The sequence below is a fragment of the Cibotium barometz genome, chromosome 31 (assembly GCF_041138505.1).
Source record: "Cibotium barometz isolate CiBa-2024 chromosome 31, ASM4113850v1, whole genome shotgun sequence".
NCBI classification, from domain to species: Eukaryota; Viridiplantae; Streptophyta; class Polypodiopsida; order Cyatheales; family Cibotiaceae; genus Cibotium; species Cibotium barometz.
The window spans coordinates 24,442,609-24,462,007 of NC_141076.1; the positions used below are offsets into that span (position 1 = coordinate 24,442,609).

A 19,399-nucleotide genomic window follows, 5' to 3' on the forward strand; every position below is an offset into this window, starting at 1 on the left:
GAACATGCACGTATGTGTGTGTACGCGCATGTGCATGCCCAAGGAGGAGATAGTGGAGCTTGGGAAATTTTCATGAAGCCATTATGCTATGCCCAAATGTGTTATGAGAGAGAGAGAGAGAGATTATATATTTAGTTATAGGCGTCCAGCTGGTGTAGGCTTGTGGGAGTATTGAGAGCTTGATAAGTGCTTGTAACTCAACTAGAACTATCTCCAAGGTCTCAAGAATCTCCTCACCATGGCGCTACATATGTTGTTGCGACATTATGTCGGTACGAAAAAGAGAGAAGCTATTCTAGGATCGACAGCCAAGAATAACAAGGTTCCTGGAGGAGGGGAAGTTACCTGCTGTCCGAGGAGTCATCTAGACCGGTGGCTCTGGCATTCTCAACAAGTTCATCGTAAAGAACTTGAAGAGCTCTAAGCGCTTCCTCCTGCGAGAGCCAGCAAAACACAGCTCATAAAATTGCATCATGTACGGCTAGCCTTAGAGGGCTAATGGCATCTGAACAAGAGAAGAGCAAAGACCTGGTTTTTGTCGCCAGCCATGAGGTCACCCGTTTCAACCCTCCGTTCGTATTGAAAGAGGGGGCCGGACTTCTCGGGCGCCTGCTGTCCGTTGGCGACCACGATCTGCTGCCCATTCAAAATCGCCGCCGACCCTTTTTACAAAATCCGTGGTGTGAGGGCGTGTGGTGTGATCGATTTCTTTGAACAGCTTTGCGAGGTGTAGGGATTTCAAACCTGAGCTGAAGCCGGATGTTACTACCAGGTGGGCCGCACAATTGGGATGACCAGATCTTGTGATGGCAGGAGAAGAGATTCCGCGCTCCCTCGCTCTCGCCGCCACTCTTGCTCGCTGCAAGAGATGGCGAGCTGCCCTCATCCTGCCCCCTCCCCCTCTCCCTCTCCACCACACAAATAAAAAAATACGCGCAACAGAGGCCGAGAGAGATCAGATTCTTCACTCAGAAAGAGAAGCGAGAGAGGTGGCTACACAGAGAAAGCGCGCACGAAGAAAGACGAAAAGCTGTTCACGCTTTCCACGCAAACAGTGATGTATTCTTATTCTTTTTCTTCTTCTTCTTCTTTTTTTGGGGGTGCATTACTTATTGTAAAATAGGTACAAGTGAGTATTTTGGGGGGTGCATTACTTATTGTAAAATAGGTACAAGTGAGTACTAACTCTAAGTAGTGAGCAACATCACAGATTACGTAGGCAGCTCTTGAAAATAACGCCTACTAAAAATTTCTTTTCTTTGTAAAAATAGTCAGCGCGATCCACAAAAATTCAGAAGAAAATTTGTACGAAGAATTACGATGTCATTGTTTCCTCTACAAACCAATGGCATATAAAAATTCAAAATACATCTACAAACCTATGATGGCAAGAAAGATGCATGTGTTGCACTTTAATCACTTAGCCAGCTTGACGACTACTATTTTAGGGAAGAATTTTTTAAGAGAGAGAAAATTAAGTACACTAGTAACCATCTAGTGCAAAGTACTATGCTAAGGTGGAATGTCACCAAGAAAAGTCTATACACTTATGTTGCTAGACTTTGATAGACCCTTCTTCAATTGGAGTAAAAGAGAAAATTTATAGCAAGACTTAGACCTACCATTAGAGTGGAAGTAAGTATGTTTCATCCACATTCCCATAGCTCTACTATTTTCTTAGTCTTGAATTATAAGAGAAAAATGGATTTCCACAAAAGAGAAAAGAATTCCGAACATCAAGTGAAAAAACCCCAGAGATTGGGATTCTTTCTAAAGAAGTTCGATAAACCCAAGGGCAACGACGACGACAACAATACCAAGAGGGTTGACACTTCCACCAAGATTAACAAAGGGGACTCATAAGTCTTGTGTCATTCAGTGTTATAGCCATATTGTAACACATTGTCTAAAGAAGAAGAATGGCAAAGTTGCTCATGATTGAGGATGAGGAAGATGGTTCATTCAAGCAAGAGGGTAACTATGATCATGAGTATTCCAATTATGAAGGTAAAAAAAAAAAAGCAAATCTCATTGTCTTTTGAGAATGAAAGGAACTATTGATGGTAAATTTGTTACTCTTCTACATAATGATGGTAGCACACATGACTTTATTTTCGAAAGAACTATGAGATTGCTTAACCTATAGTCCGTTCCCTCACATTACAAGGTTAAAGCTACTTTCACTAGCACAAAGTATAATTGCATTAAGGTAGTGAAAGATGTAGGTCTATTTATAAGGAGACATCATATTAGGTGTACCTTAGAGACATCAATATAACCCTCAGATTAACTATGATACATATGTATGGATTACCAAAGATGGTAAGGGTTTGCGTCTAGGGGATCAAATGAAAGAAAAGATTAGCCCATTTCTTAGCCATGCCTATGCTAACATAGCTTTGCATAAGAGGGAGAAAACTTATATGGTGTTGGTTAACATGGTTACAACAATGGAAACTACACCTACTAGTCCCTCAATAACCATTCCTCTCTAAGTTGAAGATGAATTGCCTCCTAGTCTACATTATTGTAGACCCAAATACCATTAGATTAAGGTTCTCCTAGGTAATACACCACCTTCCAAAGCACCTTATAGAGTTAATATGCTAGAGAAACAAGAAATCCAAGGTCAATTATAAGGGCTTTTAGAAAGGGGTTTGATTAGACTAGCAACTTATGGTGCTCTCGTACTTTCTGCCGTCAAGAAAAAGAACTACACTTACCATATATATATAGACTATAGATCCTCAAACAAGATTACGGTAAAGAATGGGCATCATTAGAATTCTACCTGCTATAAATTTATTGGGGATAAATTGAGAGGGGCTAGGGTATTTAGAAAAATTGTCCTTAAGAACGGTTGAGACAGTGTTTAAGATTAATCTAGTCATTATTAGTTCTTGGAATGCTTGGATTTACCAATTCTCCTACAATTTTTAGTCATATGTGATGAAACACATATTTCTCAAACATCAAGATTTTGTGGTCATCTTCTTTAATGGCATACTAGTCTTTAGTAGATCATAGAAATATCTAGAGCTAGTATTCGCTCCTTTAAAACAAAACCAACTCTATTTCAACCTTGAGTATTTCCTTTCAAGATAAAATTTAGTGCTTGGCCATATAGTCTAAGTCAAGGGCATTCAAGTGGATCCAAAGAAGATAGATTCCATTGTCACTTAACCTAGACCTCATGAATATGATTTATAATCATTCTTAAAATTATACATCTATTATAGGAAATTTGTTATAAACTTTGAATACATTGCACATCCACCACTTATAGATCTCCTAAATAAGGCTAAAACAATTCCATTAGATTGATAGACATGATAGATCCTTTCAAGCTTTGAAAGCTCTTACTCATGCCCCTGTGTTACATCCTCACTTTACTACACCACTTTTTATAACCGATGCCATTGGCTATGGGATTGGGGCAGTCGTCATGCAGGATGGTCAAGGAGTTAATTACTATAGTACATAATCTTAGGATTTGGAAACATTATCTTATGGGTTCTAACTCCCCAACTATCAAGACTGATCAACAGAGCATTAGACAATATTAGACACTTACTCTATTAACCCTTGATTTTAGATAGGCACATCAACTGAGTGTCTTTTATTAAAAGTTTTTAATCCATGATACAATATCAACCCAGCAAGGAAAATATAATGGCTGATATGTGTTGAAATATACAAGTGAATAGGGTGTGTGCGGGAACAAGCCCTTGGCTAGAGGCTATAAAAGAGAATCTGTAAATATGAGAGAACCTGTGAAAAGGTGAGAAGCATCTACTGGGAGAGAATAAAGGGTAGCATGAGGAGATTTAGGAGGTGTGGAGATATTCTGGGAGAGGTGGAGAGAATCAAGCAAAAGAGGTGGAGTGAATCAAGGAGAAATCAGTGGGATTGGATGCTTGGATGTAAACTCTATAAATTGAGGCATTGGCCTAATGAGAATTTGCTGGTTTTTTCTTATCCATGCCTACATTAAGCTATCAGTTAATTGAATTTACTGGTTTTTTCTTATCCACGCCTACATTAAGCTATCAGTTAATTGCTCACTAATCACATCTTAATTATCATCTAATCTCTTTGTTAATGATGTTGATTCTAGCATTTGATCCACCATAGCTCATCACATTGCTATAATTTTAACATGGTATCAGAGCCTAGCCTAGAATCCATCAAGTTTATGAGCCCATTATCTAACTAATTAAGATTAGTAGATGATTAAGAAATAATCGCTTTTAGTTATTTTCAAGTAGCCCAGTGTACCCCCAGCCAGTGGAGGGGCTTGATCTCCCTCCAGGAGCAACATTAGCTCAAGCCCTTCTAGGCATACATAGCTATCTCATTTGTGCTCCAGCCAAGCAAATCAGCGCAGCAAGAGAAGCTCTAGATTTTTGCTAATTTGCAAGCATCGTTTTTCTGAGGAGAAATTGAAATATCTGCTTCATCACATGCAATGGGTCTAATTCCTCTTGGCCCTCGGGGTTTTCAAGGGTGCTCTACAAGCTGGTGAAGTTAGAATTTGATTTGATCAAGTCTACTGTGAGATCTAAGCTCTTCATCAAATCTGCATGTGACTTTGGTAAAACAGAGATTAAGCATTCAATGTTTGGTCAAATCTTGTGTTTCTTGGCTTAATCCTCTACTAGACTAATTGCTATTGATGGCCTTGAAAGGATTTGAGCTCATTTGAACTCTAAGGCCTCAGATCTGGGCTTCTCCCATACTCTATTTTTTACACACAAAACAGAGGATTAATTTGCTAATAAGTGATTAATCAATGCTAATCACTATTTTTTAGTGCAATTGAGGGTTCAAATTAACCATTAGGTATCTAATACAGATCCCTATAGCTTCAGATTGCAATTCGAAGATGGTTTGATACTCCAACCATTCCGTACAAATTGGTTACCCTTGATTTAATGTAATTTCTAGTAAAATTATGCTGATAAATTTGTGGTAATCATCATTTTGCATTTAATCCTTGGTTAATGCCTACAAATCACACTCTAATTTAAGATTATTCACAGCCAGAGTTACATTTGGGAATGTGCATAAGAATGAATGCTATATGCATTATGTATTGGGCACATTACATTAGTGTAAAAATGGGATCAGACACTACCCTTGTCCTGAATAAGGCAAGAGGCAAGACCTCCCGCATAGATTTGGGTTTGCATTGCATAATGACACAAGATAAACATCAAAAGCCCAAAAGAACTGTCAACAATACACTAAAACATGTTGCTCACATAGAGCAAGAATTGATGGTCAAGGTCATGGCCCCAGCCATGAAAGAAGAAGAACATCTCTTTCCAAGGGGAAGATCCACACCAAGAAGAAAAGCTAGAGGAAGCATTGAAGGAAGACATGGACGTGTGAAGAGAAGCTGCCACAACAAGAAGACTAGAAGAAGAGGAAGACATGGACGCGTGAAGAGAAGATGCCACGACAAGAAGACTGAAGACAAGAGAAGATGTGAGGCTCCAAGAAGTGAGGAGCCATGTGAAAATCTCAGAGAGAGAGAGAGAGAGAGAGAGAGAGAGAGAGAGAGAGAGAGAGAGAGAGAGAAACCACACAAACCAATGTAACCTGTCCCAACAACAGAGTAAAACCACCTCTAAGCCACTGATGATGTAGGCCATGTGGTAGATGTGTGTGTGAGCACTTTAGTCAAGGTCACGGGCACTTGTAGTATCCTTGGACACATAGAGAGAGAGAGTGTCAAGGACTATGAGTTTAGGGACTTGAGGCACTGGTTGCGGACTATCAAGTAAGAGGGAAACTTGGTATAGGGTCCAAGTGTGCTAAAGATTATTCACTTGAGGGGAGGTGTGCTAGGCACTGGTTGCGGACTATCAAGTAAGAGGGAAACTTGGTATAGGGTCCATGTGTGCTAGGAGTATTCACTTGAGGGGAAGTGTTGAAATATACAAGTGAATAGGGTGTGTACGGGAACAAGCCCTTGGCTAGAGGCTGTAAAAGAGAATCTGTAAATGTGAGAGAACCTGTGAAAAGGTGAGAAGCATCTGCTATTGGGAGAGAATAAAGGGTAGCATGAGGAGATTTAGGAGGTGTGGAGATGTTCTCGGAGAGGTGGAGAGAATCAAGCAAAAGAGGTGGAGTGAATTAAGGAGAAATCAGTGGGATTGAATGCTTGGATGTAAACTCTATAAATTGAGGCATTGGCCTAATGAGAATTTGTCGATTTTTTATTATCCATGCCTACATTAAGCTATCAATTAATTGCTCACTAATCATATCTTAATTATCATCTAATCTCTTTGTTAATGATGTTGATTCTAGCATTTGATCCACCATAGCTCATCACATTGCTATAATTTTAACAATACGCTCTAAGATCAAGCACATTATATCTGAGCTATGGAAAGTTCACCCTTTATACTTAAGATCCAAATTTTTTGGAGCCTCAATGAAAGATAACGATTCGATTCATGATGGTGATACTCATCCAAATCTTTGTCATCATGGTGGCTTATGCTAGGTGATTGTGTCTGATTATGATTCCAAGTTTTGCATTCATTTTTGGGCTGCACTCTTTGAGAACTTAGGCACTAAGTTGAATTTCGTGATCGCATTTCATCCAGAGTCTAATGAAGTTACTAATAATACAATTTTAGACTTAGAGCCTATGTTTCATTCCAAACCTGGACTTCGGGACAAATACATTCACCTTCTATAGTTTTCTTACAATAATACAACTCATTGAACTATGGGTCATGCACCATTTGAGATTATTTAGGGGAAGGCTTCACCCATTTCTACTTCTTACCTATAGAGTCTATTGATGAGTTTACTACAGATTTTTTCAACATATTTCATAAAGTACGCCAAGCTATATCAAATCTTAAGATGAGTACTATTAAACCTTTTTAGGGTTAATAGGAGTTGCCACCATAATTCTACACGTCAAAGAGCAAAGACGGAGACACTAAAAGCATGTATGATCAATCTATAAAGCAACAGTGTCCAAATCTACAACTTGGATAGGTGCCTAGGAATGTTTTGATAGAATACTTATGCCGATCCTACTCCAAGAGTGTGTGGCAACAAGCTAGAATGGATTTCTTTAAAAATGTACTTCATGCATGTATTGTGAGATTAAGCAACAAGCTAGAATGGATTTCTTTAAAAATGTACTTCACGCATGTATTTTAAGATTAAGCATTATATAAGCAATAGGCCGCTTATGAGCCTTTGGCCGGTTGGCCACAGTTTAAGTGTGTGTGAACACTTATGGCCTTGTATATAAGTCACTTTCTCTCATAATGCAAAATACACTCCTATGGCATAATAGAGTTTTGTTCTTACTAATCCTTTACCTTCTCTAATGCATGCTAGTGAAGTGATTTGAGGTGAGAGGAGGGACGAGGACCCGTAGTCCAATACAACGATGTGATAGCGTCCCTCGTAGGAAAGAGTGACGAAAACTACTACCCATGAAGGTGTGGAGCTCTTAAAGTGGTGCGCTCGAGCTCAACCATTGGAAAGATCCCCATGACAATTGTATCTCATGAAGGTAAGAAGCTCTTGTGTGAATGTGCTTCTATGAGTGACCAAAAGTGGCCTTTAACGCTTGTGGTTAATGCCATTCAAACTCATAAGCTACCCTAGGGCACCTTGTGTGTCTATACACAAAAGATAGGCCCTACATGTAAGGCCGCTTGATATGATCTAACACCGTCTCTTGTAATAGATAATCTCCCACTACAAAAAGACAAGATGGTAAATTAACCTTAAAAAGGTAGGACATGTAAGGCTATGTTAACCAGAGTGGGTAATAAACATTGAGTGTAACGAACGACCATGATGAGTGATTCATCTTGGCTTTCAATTATTTAAGCCTACTCAACCATGTCATCTCTCTTTACACTTATTCATATAGTGTTCCTTGGCACATAGCCGTACTTCTTGATTAATTGGCACATAGATCTTTATGGTTTCTTGAGCCTTCTTTAATCATTGGTCATTCTTGATTTCAATTGATCTTTATCGCTACCATTGACTTCTTGGTCTCTTATTTTATGAACTCTAAGGGTCTCCTCTTTTTTACTCATAGAAATAGAAGTAGAGTTAAGGGTACATGAAGCTTAACCATGGAAAGATACTAGAATAGGATTAAATTAAAGAGAGAAGAAGTGGGAATTTAGGAAGAGCATAAATGGAAAGGCTAACCTGGAGGGATAAGTTTTTCTCTATAGCTCATGGTAAAATCAAATAGGCATTACTATCACAAGGAGTTATTGCTAGTAAGGGGCCCTAAAAGAATTCAAATGGAAAGGATAAAGGAATTTGATTAGCGACAAATCACATGGGGGGATTCTAGGGCAAACTATTATGGTTTGGACCACCCTTTGTAAAATTTCTCAAACATCAAGTCATGCTTACCTTAACTTATGGTGGGGACTTGTCGATTCTCGACTCGTATCTCTCAAAGACTCTAAGCTCCACTAGTTTGTGTAAGCTTCTTCCCCTCCAAATCCCACTCCTGCTTGTCACCGCCACAAGGTGCTCGGCAAACACCTCCAAGGACTCTCACTCTTGCTTATTTTCACATAATGGACAAGAGGCACATGCATGAAGAATCATGTAAACTACTCTTAACTCTCTCTCATGCATATGACTCTTAACTCTCTCTGTCTCTCATACAAGATTAGAGCACACAAAAAAGCAAGTAGATAAACAAGACTCAATTGGCATGAAGGGGAGGATTCTCCTTTAATTATGAGAAAAATTTACTTATGTACATCTGGCCCTTATTCACACTTGAATGCCCAAAAACTTATAGGACGATTGGTCATTGGCTAACTTTTCTCATAATACAACATTTTATAGCATCATTCACATGACACTTATTACAAGCGATCTCTCATGTATAGAGAAGAGATGTATAGTTAACTTCAAATGGGCTTAACATCTCCCCTGCCTATTGTAAAGTCAGTCCTCAAAATCTTTATTTTTAAAAGGCATCTAATCTAAGGTAGATTTTATATCTAGAGATTTTGGTCTATAGTTTCTGTAGCGTATGCTTAGGTAATAGAAGGGCATCTAGAATCATATATCGATCATCTCTTCAAAGGTTGTATGCATGCATAAGGTTTATGATAGTAGAACATGATGATGATGTACAATGTCTTCTCTTCTAGGCCTTTCTTAAGATCAAACTTTAATCATTCCCTATTGAATGTGTATACATAATCATCATGTTGATCAATCAATACAATAAGTAACTTGAAAAACCTAGTGGCTATAACTGCTAGATCCATAATGTCTTCTCTTCTAGGCCTCTCTTAAGATCAAACTTTAATCATGAATGTGTATACATAATCATCATGTTGATCAATCAATGTCTTCTCTTATAGGCCTCTATTAAGATCAAACTTTAATCATTCCCTATTGAATGTGTATACATAATCATCATGTTGATCAATCAATATAATAAGTAACTTGAAAAACCTAGTCGTGGCTATAACTGCTAGATCCATATGTTTCAGTAAGCTTTTATGATGGTTAGCATGTACTAATGTTGTTGGTTAAAGATAGCAAAGTAATTATTCTTAAAGAAGGAAAATTGAAGCAATAATGGAAGTCCCTTTATTTATGAGCTTTGAATTTTGCTTTAGTTAATCATCTTCTTGTTGAATATACAGTGGGTCCATCTTGAGTACCCATGGTGACTTCTCTCTAGATAACTACCAATTTTGGTACCTCCAAGAAGGGTGATCTCCATGCTGATTGGATGCCATAACAATCTGCAATGTAAGTGCCAATATCTTCATATCCTCCTCTTTGTTTAGAATGATACTTGATTCGCCATCTCTTGTAGCAGTAAAATTGATCATGTAGACCATAATTATAATTTCTAGTAGGTCTCCCAAGCTTGGATTTGCAAGCTTGGTGTGCCTAGCGACATTTTCCCATAAGATTCTTCCCCTGCCCATGGGCATTAATTCCTACATACCTACCCTTGGATCTCTGAGAGGGTAAGGTAAACCATGGTTACCTCTTTGTGGTTGCATAACCTTCTAGCAAGATTGGTGTGGTCAGATTGAATGGTGTGATTTGTTGTAATGCATTTATTATGAGCTTGGGTTGATTGGTTCTGATCATCGGTTCATGTTTGCTTCATATTTGCTAGCAGGCATATCCGACATTTGCATTGTTAGAGATAGTTCTTGGTTCTTCAAGAGGAGCTTCTTGCTCTGGAGGATCGGTCACACTTATTGGCATATCTTTCAGTAACTCGTCAGGGTCGAGAGTATTAGTGGGAAACTCGAAAATTGGGAAAGAAGAAGGAGGAGGATCAGTGGGGTTGTATATTATTCTCGCTATTATTGTTTTCTTTATTTTTTTAGTAAGATAAATTAGGGGCCTATGGATGAAGTAAGTGTGTTCATCATTTGATCTATCCCTTGATTCTTCATGCGAGTTTGGCGGTTGTGGTTTTTGAGAGATAAATGAGTCATGTACATCTTCCTCCTCTGAAAATGGATAGGTATTCTATATGTTCTTAATCAAAGTCATACACTAGAGTAGATGTTAAGGAGGTTAGATGTGCATTAATAATGTCATATAACTTAAGAATACAATAGAGATGATACATGGAACTATTGTGAATTAAAAGATGGTGGTGGGTATCAATGCTTTAAACCATCCCTCTTCTTGCATCCATTTTATTCTTTTCTTTTAATTTTTGGAGGGGAGCTATGGAGGTTTCTATGGAGGGTTTCATTAAGTCTATAAGAACTTCTCGCTCTTAAAAGTTAGTAAAATGCAATAAGACTCTACACCATGATCTAAAATTTAGCACCATTGGATAGAGTAAGTAGTGATAGATAGCCTCTAGATCTTTTAATTCTATATCCCCGTAGAATAATCCCATTATTATGGTGTGGGCAATGTATCTTGTAGTTTTTTGTTTGATTAATGCTAAATCCCCCCATGTTAGTTCCTCACTAACATTAAGGTTGAATTGACATAGGGAGAGGGTTAGTGAAGAAAATAGTGGAGTAAAGGTGTAGAGAGACGCCCGAGGAGTTACTAAAAGGTTAGCAAATGGCACTGCCCCTTCCCTCAACTTACTTATCAAATAGGTCATTGTTCTCTGTGGGAGTCATGGGTTGAGTTGTATCTAAAAGGCTTTGGTGGAGTTGTATTAACTGAGCATCCTTTTCTTCCAAAGCTTGGGTAATATGTTACTCTATCTTTTTTCTAGAGTCTCTTAGTTGCCAGTTTGTGTATGTAAACTCGTTCTTTTCCTTCGTGAGAGCCTCAACTATGTCTTTTCCAGCCTTGAGATGTAGATATTGGCATTCATGATTTGTTTGTTTAAATGTATTGCTATACTAGTTGGTGGCTTCTGATCATGGTCTCCTTTTTAAGCCATCGGCGAGGTGCTCTCTAATTTGGGCATTTATAGGTCAATGGAATTCCCATGGGAGATGGTCAAGAGCTTGTCTCTCACCTAGACCCTTGAGCAAAGATCAATGAATAAAAGAATAATGTATGTGCTAATCTCTGTTTTAATCTAGATGAATAGGCTAGTCTAATGGGAATAAGAAGAGGGTAAAAAAATAAAAAGGATCCTAATCTAAAAGGAAAAGAAAGCAACACAACACTCTCACACCATCGCACCACACTCTCACTCCATAGTGACCTCTCACTTACAAGCCTAAGCTCAAGTAAAATCACATGTCAATGAGAAGATGGCAACCCCACACTCAAGCTCTCAACCACATGCCTCTCACACATGGGGAGTCCTCAAGAGTGAGCAAGACTTGCCTAAAATATGTCTCTCACACATGAGGAGTGCTCAAGAGTGAGCAATCCATGACTAAAACATGTCTCTCACACATGGGGAGTGCTCAAGAGTGAGCAAGCCATGCCCAAAACAAAACACCCTAGTTCTCTTATGAGCAAGAAGAGACCTCACTCGATCCTAAGCAAGAAGAGACCTCACTCAATCCTAAACACACCCTAATTCTCTCATGAGCAAGAAGAGACCTCACTCAATCCTAAACACACCCTAATTCTCTCATGAGCAAGAAGAGACCTCACTCAATCCTAAGCAAACCCTAAAAGATACCTCAACTTTGAACATTAGAGAGGGGAGCACAAGACTTAATCCTATTCAAAGGGAAAGAATAGAAGATGGACTCAACAACTTGGTCTAAAGGGGAAGTGAGTTCTCCCTCACCCACATGCTCTCTATATATAAAGTAAAATGTAGGGCTATCCCATATGCATAATATCATATGTCAAAATATAGGATATGTGGACCAAAGTGATATGCATATGCATGTGCATGTGCACCCTCATGTGGAGGGGATAGATAGTGCCAAGCTATGGTGTATGAAAAAGGGTACATCCCTCCACCTCTAATATGCATCTAGTTTGATTGGATGTGGTCAAATGAGATGGCAATGAGTATAAAAATGCAGGAGAGAAGGGAAAATAAGAGTCTCAATGCATATAGTACCTTGTAGCTACTTAAACTTTTTCTTCTTTTTACAGACCCCATACATAAGTATAAGATTGCCTACCTTGATCTCTTTATCACTGAGTTTTTGGTCAAACCACCATTTTCTACGGTCTTTCTGAGTTTTTAGCATATTCCACATATCAAGTTGTCTTTCCTTCTCAAGTTGTTACAAAATCAACAACTGTTCAAGCTAGTTTCATTACCATTAAGCTTCTCATTCACAACCACTCTCAAGCTGGGAATTATGAACTCCCAAGGCATTACTGCCTGTAGTCCATACACCATCTTAAAGGGCATACATCTAATTGTAACCTTGTATAAGGTGTAATAGCTCCATAAAGTTATTGTGAGTTTAGTCTCCCAGTGCATCAAGTCCCCGCAGTCTTAGTTAAGATTAAAATAAGGAATTTGTTGGTGCTCTCTGCTTGGCCATTGACTTATGGATAATACAATGTTGATTTGTGGTGTGCAAACATGAATGTAGTAGTGAGGTGTTGGATGAAATCATTGATGAAACATTTACCTTGATTACTCACTAACTCAAATGGGCATCCAAAGCATGTAATGATGTTTTCATAAGAAAATTTAGCCATTGCCATAGCATCCACTTTCCTTGAAGCTCTTGCTTTGGCCCATTTGGTAACATAATGAGTGGCGACGACTATAATGAAGCATGCTTGTGTCCCATACATAAGTATAAGATCTCCTACCTTGTTCTCTTTGTCTTTGATTTTTTGGTCAAACCACCATTTTCGGTCTTTTTGAGTTTTTAGCATATTCCGCATATCAAGTTGTCCTTCCTTCTCAAGTTGTTCCAAAATCAACAATTGTTCAAACTAGTTTCATTACCATCAAGTTTCTCATTCACAACCACTCTCAAGCTAGGAATTATGAACTCCCAAGGCATTATTGCCTCTAGTCCATACACCATCTTAAAGGGCATACATCTAATTGTAACCTTGTATAACGTACAATAGGTCCATAAATTTATTGTGAGCTTAGTCTCCCAATTAGTGCATCGAGCCCCCATAGTCTTAGTCAAGATTAAAATAAGGAATTTGTTGGTGCTCTCTGCTTGGCCATTGGCTTATGGATAATATAGTGTTGATTTATGGTGTCCAATCATGAATGTAGTAGTGAGATGTTTGATGAAATCATTGATGAAACATTTACCTTGATCACTCACTAACTCAAATGGGCATCCAAAGCGTGTAATGATGTTTTCATAAGAAAATTTAGCCGTTGCCATAGCATCCACTTTTCTTGAAGCTCTTTCTTTGGCCCATTTGTTAACATAATCAGTGGCGACTATGATGAAGCATGCTTGTGTCCCATACATAAGTATAAGATCTCCTATCTTGATCTCTTTGTCTCTGAGTTTTTGGTCAAACCACCATTTTCTACGGTCTTTTTGAGTTTTTAACATATTTCGCATATCAAGTTGTCTTTCCTTCTCAAGTTGTTCCAAAATCAACAACTATTCAAACTAGTTTCATTACCATCAAGCTTCTCATTCACAACCACTCTCAAGCTGGGAATTATGAACTCCCAAGGCATTATTGCCTCTAGTCCATACACCACTTAAAGGGCATACATCTAATTGTAACCTTGTATAAGGTGCAATAGGTCCATAAAGTTATTGTGAGCTTAGTCTCCCAATCAGTGCATCGAGCCCCCATAGTCTTAGTCAAGATTAAAATAAGGAATTTGTTGGTGCTCTCTGCTTGGCCATTGGCTTATGGATAATACAATGTTAATTTGCAGTGTACAATCATGAATGTAGTAGTGAGATGTTTGATGAAACATTTACTTTGATTACTCACTAACTCAAATGGGCATCCAAAGCATGTAATGATATTTTCATAAGAAAATTTAGCTGTTGCCATAGCATCCACTTTCCTTAAAGCTCTTGCTTTGCCCATTTGGTAACATAATCAGTGGCGACTATGATGAAGCATGCTTGTGTGCCATCGGAGCAAGACTTACTGGCACGATGAAATCTAAGTCCCATTTCTCAAAAGGTGGTCTACTTTGAAGGGTGTAATGGCATCATGTCTTTCTTTTGTGGTTTAGCATAGCATTGGCACTCATCACAACCCTTGATAAATAATGCACAATCTTTGAAAAGCATTGGCCACCAATACCCTGATTCGAGTATTTTCCTGGCAGTGATCTCTATCGCAAAATGTCCACCTACTACCCCCTGGTGTACCTATTCCATGATTATAAGATATTCATCCTTCCGAGGGCAGCGTCTAAGAATGTCATCCTTACTACCTCTTCGATAAAGAGTTCTGGCATAAGTTGGCAAGGCTCATTATCTTTTAGAAACTTCCTTACTAGATCCTTTTGTAACTCCATCCTTTCTAAAGAGCCATTAGCTAGAAAGTTAATGATTGTCTTGCTCTATTATGGAATAGCCTCTACTTTGAATAGTGTAGCATTTGGTAAATCATCATTGACTCCTATTGGTACTTCACCATCAAGTATGCGGCGAGAGAAATAATCAACCATGACATGTTTCTTACTAGGCCTCACAACCACTATAAAGTCAAATTCAAGAAGATTGAACAACCACTTGGTGATTCTTCCCATGGAACATGGTTTGTTCACAAGATACAACAAGAGTTAATGACGAACATAAAATACAAATTTGTTAGCAAGAAGGTAATGTTGAAATATCTTTACATCATAGACCATTGCTAGCCCTTAACACTTAGTAGTAGTATAATTCATTTCATCCTCATCCAGTTGATGACTTGCAAAACTAATAGGGTAGTCCCTAGTTATGTTAGGACGCATCCAATTGCAAGGTTTGAGGCATCAATACATGGAAGATGACATCCAGTTGGGTGCTCGCAAGATTAGAGCACTTGACAAGGCTTGCTTTAGCATGTGATAAGCTTGTTGACACTCCTCATTCCACACAATATAACTAATAGCTTGTATAAAGGCTACATAGAAAACAATAAACTGACGGTAGTTGGCCCATGAATATTTGGACTTCCTTGTAGTTTTTTGGTGGGGTAATTCCAAAATAAGTTTGACCTTGCTTTTATCAGTGGAAATCCCATTCTTGGACACAATATGCCCAAGAATCACTCCGTGCTTTACCCAAAATTGGCACTTTTAAGGATTTAAGGATATGTGATGAAGTCTAAATCGTTCAAATACATTATATAAGCAAGTTATTCCATGACGAATAAATGCACAAATTATCTAAGAAAGCTTCCAATAATTTCCTTAGAAAATCTTTAACTGTAGTGTTTTATAAGTCTTTGAAATGTGGTTTGTGCATTGGTTAGGCCAAATGGCAGAATGTAGTAGGCATACACACTGTCTTCAGTGACAAAAGCAATTTTAGCTTGATCCTCACGTGCAATAGAAATTTGATTGTAGCTTGACTAACCATCTAGAAAGCTATAGGTTGCGCAAGCGTGCTTGCCCATGCAACTTGTTTAAGCACATGTTCTGATATGGTAAGGGGTAGTGATCTCTGTACATGGTAGCATTCACTTTCTTGAGATCAACTTACATTTGAAATTTTTCATTTTTCTTAGGCACGATTACAACGCATGAAAGCTAGTCTGACTTTTCAATCTCATAGATGAATCCACACTCGTCAATGAGTTTGTGAATCTCTTCTTTCACAATTCTGGCATATTTAGGATTCATTGGATAAGGTTGTTATTGGATTGGTCTAGCATTGGGAACCATAGGAATAGTGCATTGTACCACCTCTCTAGGTACTCCTTTCATATCATGGTATATGTGCAAGTAAAGCAATGCTTAAATTCCTTAAGGAGAGAAATAAGTTCAGCTTCATGTTCCTTGGTGAGATCCTTAGCAATGTAGACTGGCTTATAATCTTCTCCAAGTCCGACCAAGTCTACTTCTTTGACTTTCGTAGGTTTGTTAGACTTCTTTATCCTCACTGTCACATTTGGAGTTTTCAAACACTAATTTACGATCCCCAACCGTGTAAGTCCAGTTTTGGTTCCTTTTCTTCTTCTACCTTGGCTATTACATTCTCAGTCTCTTGCTCTTTTTATCCTAGTTCATAGTTTTGTTTCCTTCAAGCAGAACAACTAAGTTTCGATTCATTAGAGACTTTCACTTGGACTATAGAAATTGGGGGTGGTATACAATATATGACTTGGTATATAAACTTTATGTGAACATCTACTGCCCCAACATAGTGTAGCCATTGAACTTTGGTTGTTCTTTCATTCAGTCTCAAGTGTTTATTTACCTTATATAACATTTTCTATTCCTCTGTTTTCTCAGTGATCTCCTTCTTCGTTGAGAAGCTTCCTCCTTTGGTTCAGTTTCAGTTTTAGTTTTAGTTTCGGTGTCATTTATGCCAGTTTCAATCTCCAATGTTTGTCATGGTCTCATTTTGGTCTCAATTTCAAACTCTTCATGAGAGGTGGTTGGATCAGAGTTTTCCTCCCATGTGGACTCAAGCTCTCTGTACTCCTTGATTTCCTTAATGTTTGGGTGTATGGCACTCATCATTCGCAATGGTCCAACCTTAGGAAGTTCCTTGCCAACATTAGGAGTCATCCATGTTGTTCCTTGCTTGCCCCATGTGTCTAATGTGGCCATCATTAATCTCTCCCTTGTTTATGGCATGTGGCTTGTAGGTTAAATCCTTCCCTAGGCTTATAATGGAATAGAATGGATTGTGTTATCAAATTGATCTCCAAAAAATCCACCACTACCCATAGGATGTACGTGGCCAACCAACATAAGACTACTCTAACTGTAAGTAGACATGGTTCCTTGCCCAATCATGGACCATCTTAGATTCATGTATAAAAGCTCATCCTAAGATCATCTCATATGTATCGGGTTGTTTGGAAAAATCCATCATAAAGAAGGTATGCTTCACTCGATGTTTCAACACTTTAATCCTAAGATCTCGTAGCATCCCAATACACTTGGCAATTATTCCGTCAGCCATCTTTACAACAATGGCAGAGACTTCAAGCCAAGGTCTACCCATATTTTTCTAACACTTCTTGTTGAGTAGACTCGCTCCTATACCACCGTCTAGGACTCCCATTACTATGATTCCTTTAGTGAGGACGGAAAGGGTTGCATTAGTTTCATTACTCTCAAAGTATTGCCCCAATTTGTTCAATGTAATGTTGACTATAGATTTAGTCTGGTCATCATTCACTTGAGGCTTTGGCACACTCCCATATGAAGGATGTGGCTTATGCATGTCTGCCGCGAATGGTGGTAACCCAGCATCATGAAGTCCCCCATCGAGGAGAGATTTCAATGTAGCAAAAAGTTTTGGGTCTCCATACAAATGTGTAGTGATTATGGTTTCTATTTTTCAAGCCATGAATTTCATCAATTTGGGGAGGTTCAATAGAGTACCTACCAATCACCTCTTTGTCATATAAGGGAATTGGTGAGGTTGGAATCTCCACCTCTTCGATGGGGTCAAGGGTCTCATAATTGAACATTCTCCTAAAAAGATCTGGATCCATGCTTGGGATAGTTGGGTTTTCATTTTATACTAGAATGACACTAGGAATGTCTAAAGATTCATGGGTTCTGGTGGGTTTCAGATTGTGAGGATAAAAAGTGTCTAAGACTCGCACTTGTTTGGTTTTGGTTCTAACTCATCCTAAGTCTTTGTAACCATATCCCTGAGCTCGTAAAGTTTCAATTCTTGTATAGTGTCAGGGTATGAACCAAGTTTGAGTTTATTTGATTTTTTGACTGTTTGAGTCTCATCTTTTTTGGTCTCTTTTAATTTTGCTTGGGTTTTTTTGGTTAGCCTATTTGACTGAATTAGAATCCTCATCAGTCTCATTCATGTAAGCTCCCAAGTTTACACCTTTTATTTTCTCAGTAGGTTTACTCTCCTTTAAAGATTTCTTTCTTCCATAGGTCTTCTTCTTTTTGGATCCTACTACTGAGGTAGCTTGGGTTTCTATGTTCTTTTCTACAATCGGTGTGTTTTGAGCCATGAGTCTTGTTATTATATTTACATATGGGTTGGGGTTCTTTAAGTTTGTTTTTTGAGTTTGGTTTCTCACCCAAATCATGTTGAGGGGCATAATGGTGTGTTTTGAGCCATGAGTCTTGTTATTATATTACAGATTGGTTAGGGTTCTTTAAGATTGTTTTTTGAGTTTGGTTTCTCACCCCAATCATGTTGAGGGGCATAATGGTGGGACCAATTTTGCTAATTTACAAAACAGCTGACCTCAGTGGTCTATGCCCATAACAATTTCATGTTATTGATGGCATGTTAGAAGATGTAGCTTGAGTGACTGTTATGTGCTTAGGACATTCATAGATTCTGTGTGGTCCCTACTAACAGTGATAGCATTGAAGAGGCATTCTCTTAATGGTAGCGTTAATGTCTTGGCCTCTTCCACAACATTGATTTGACTCCCCTCCTCCTATATTAACTACAATGTGTGGAGTCTTCAGTGACATAAGATGTAATCTCAAACTCAACCTCGTACTTAAGATAATCAAAACCTATTTGATTAAGTGGTGTAATCCTTGGAGGTGGGGGTTGAGGTCCTAAAATCGATGGGGGTAACAACAATTTGGTGCATTGTAAGATAGGTTGTGTCAAATGATCAACGGTGGGTTGAGATGTGGTAGTAAGCACCATAGCTTGTGGTTGTGAGGGTGCTAGTAAAGTCAACTGGGGTCTAGAAGCAGAGCTTATAGGCATGTTTGGCATTGTGAAGCTTCATGAACATAGCATCCACAAAAAATGCAATTTCCATTGTGTACCATGCCTGTGCATGCCTGGACACTTACTTGTTATGTGCCCTTGTTGGTAGACTGAACATTGTAGTTCCCTCCTTGGGTAGAGGTGTATGTTCTCAGGAGCTTTGTTGGCTT

General features: G+C 38.5%; 1 protein-coding gene across 1 annotated transcript in view; it reads right to left on the minus strand.

The window, feature by feature from the left end:
* Positions 1-1,089, minus strand: part of LOC147620657 (uncharacterized) — a 53,740-nt gene extending 52,651 nt beyond the window's left edge. The window contains exons 1-3 of the mRNA XM_086824931.1: positions 745-1,089; positions 529-662; positions 346-434 (exon numbers count right to left, since the gene is read on the minus strand). Of these exons, the coding sequence (XP_086681057.1) occupies positions 346-434; positions 529-662; positions 745-886 (365 nt within the window). The 5' untranslated portion in view covers positions 887-1,089. The remainder of the gene's footprint in view (positions 1-345; positions 435-528; positions 663-744) is intronic.
* Positions 1,090-19,399: the final 18,310 nt, after the last annotated feature.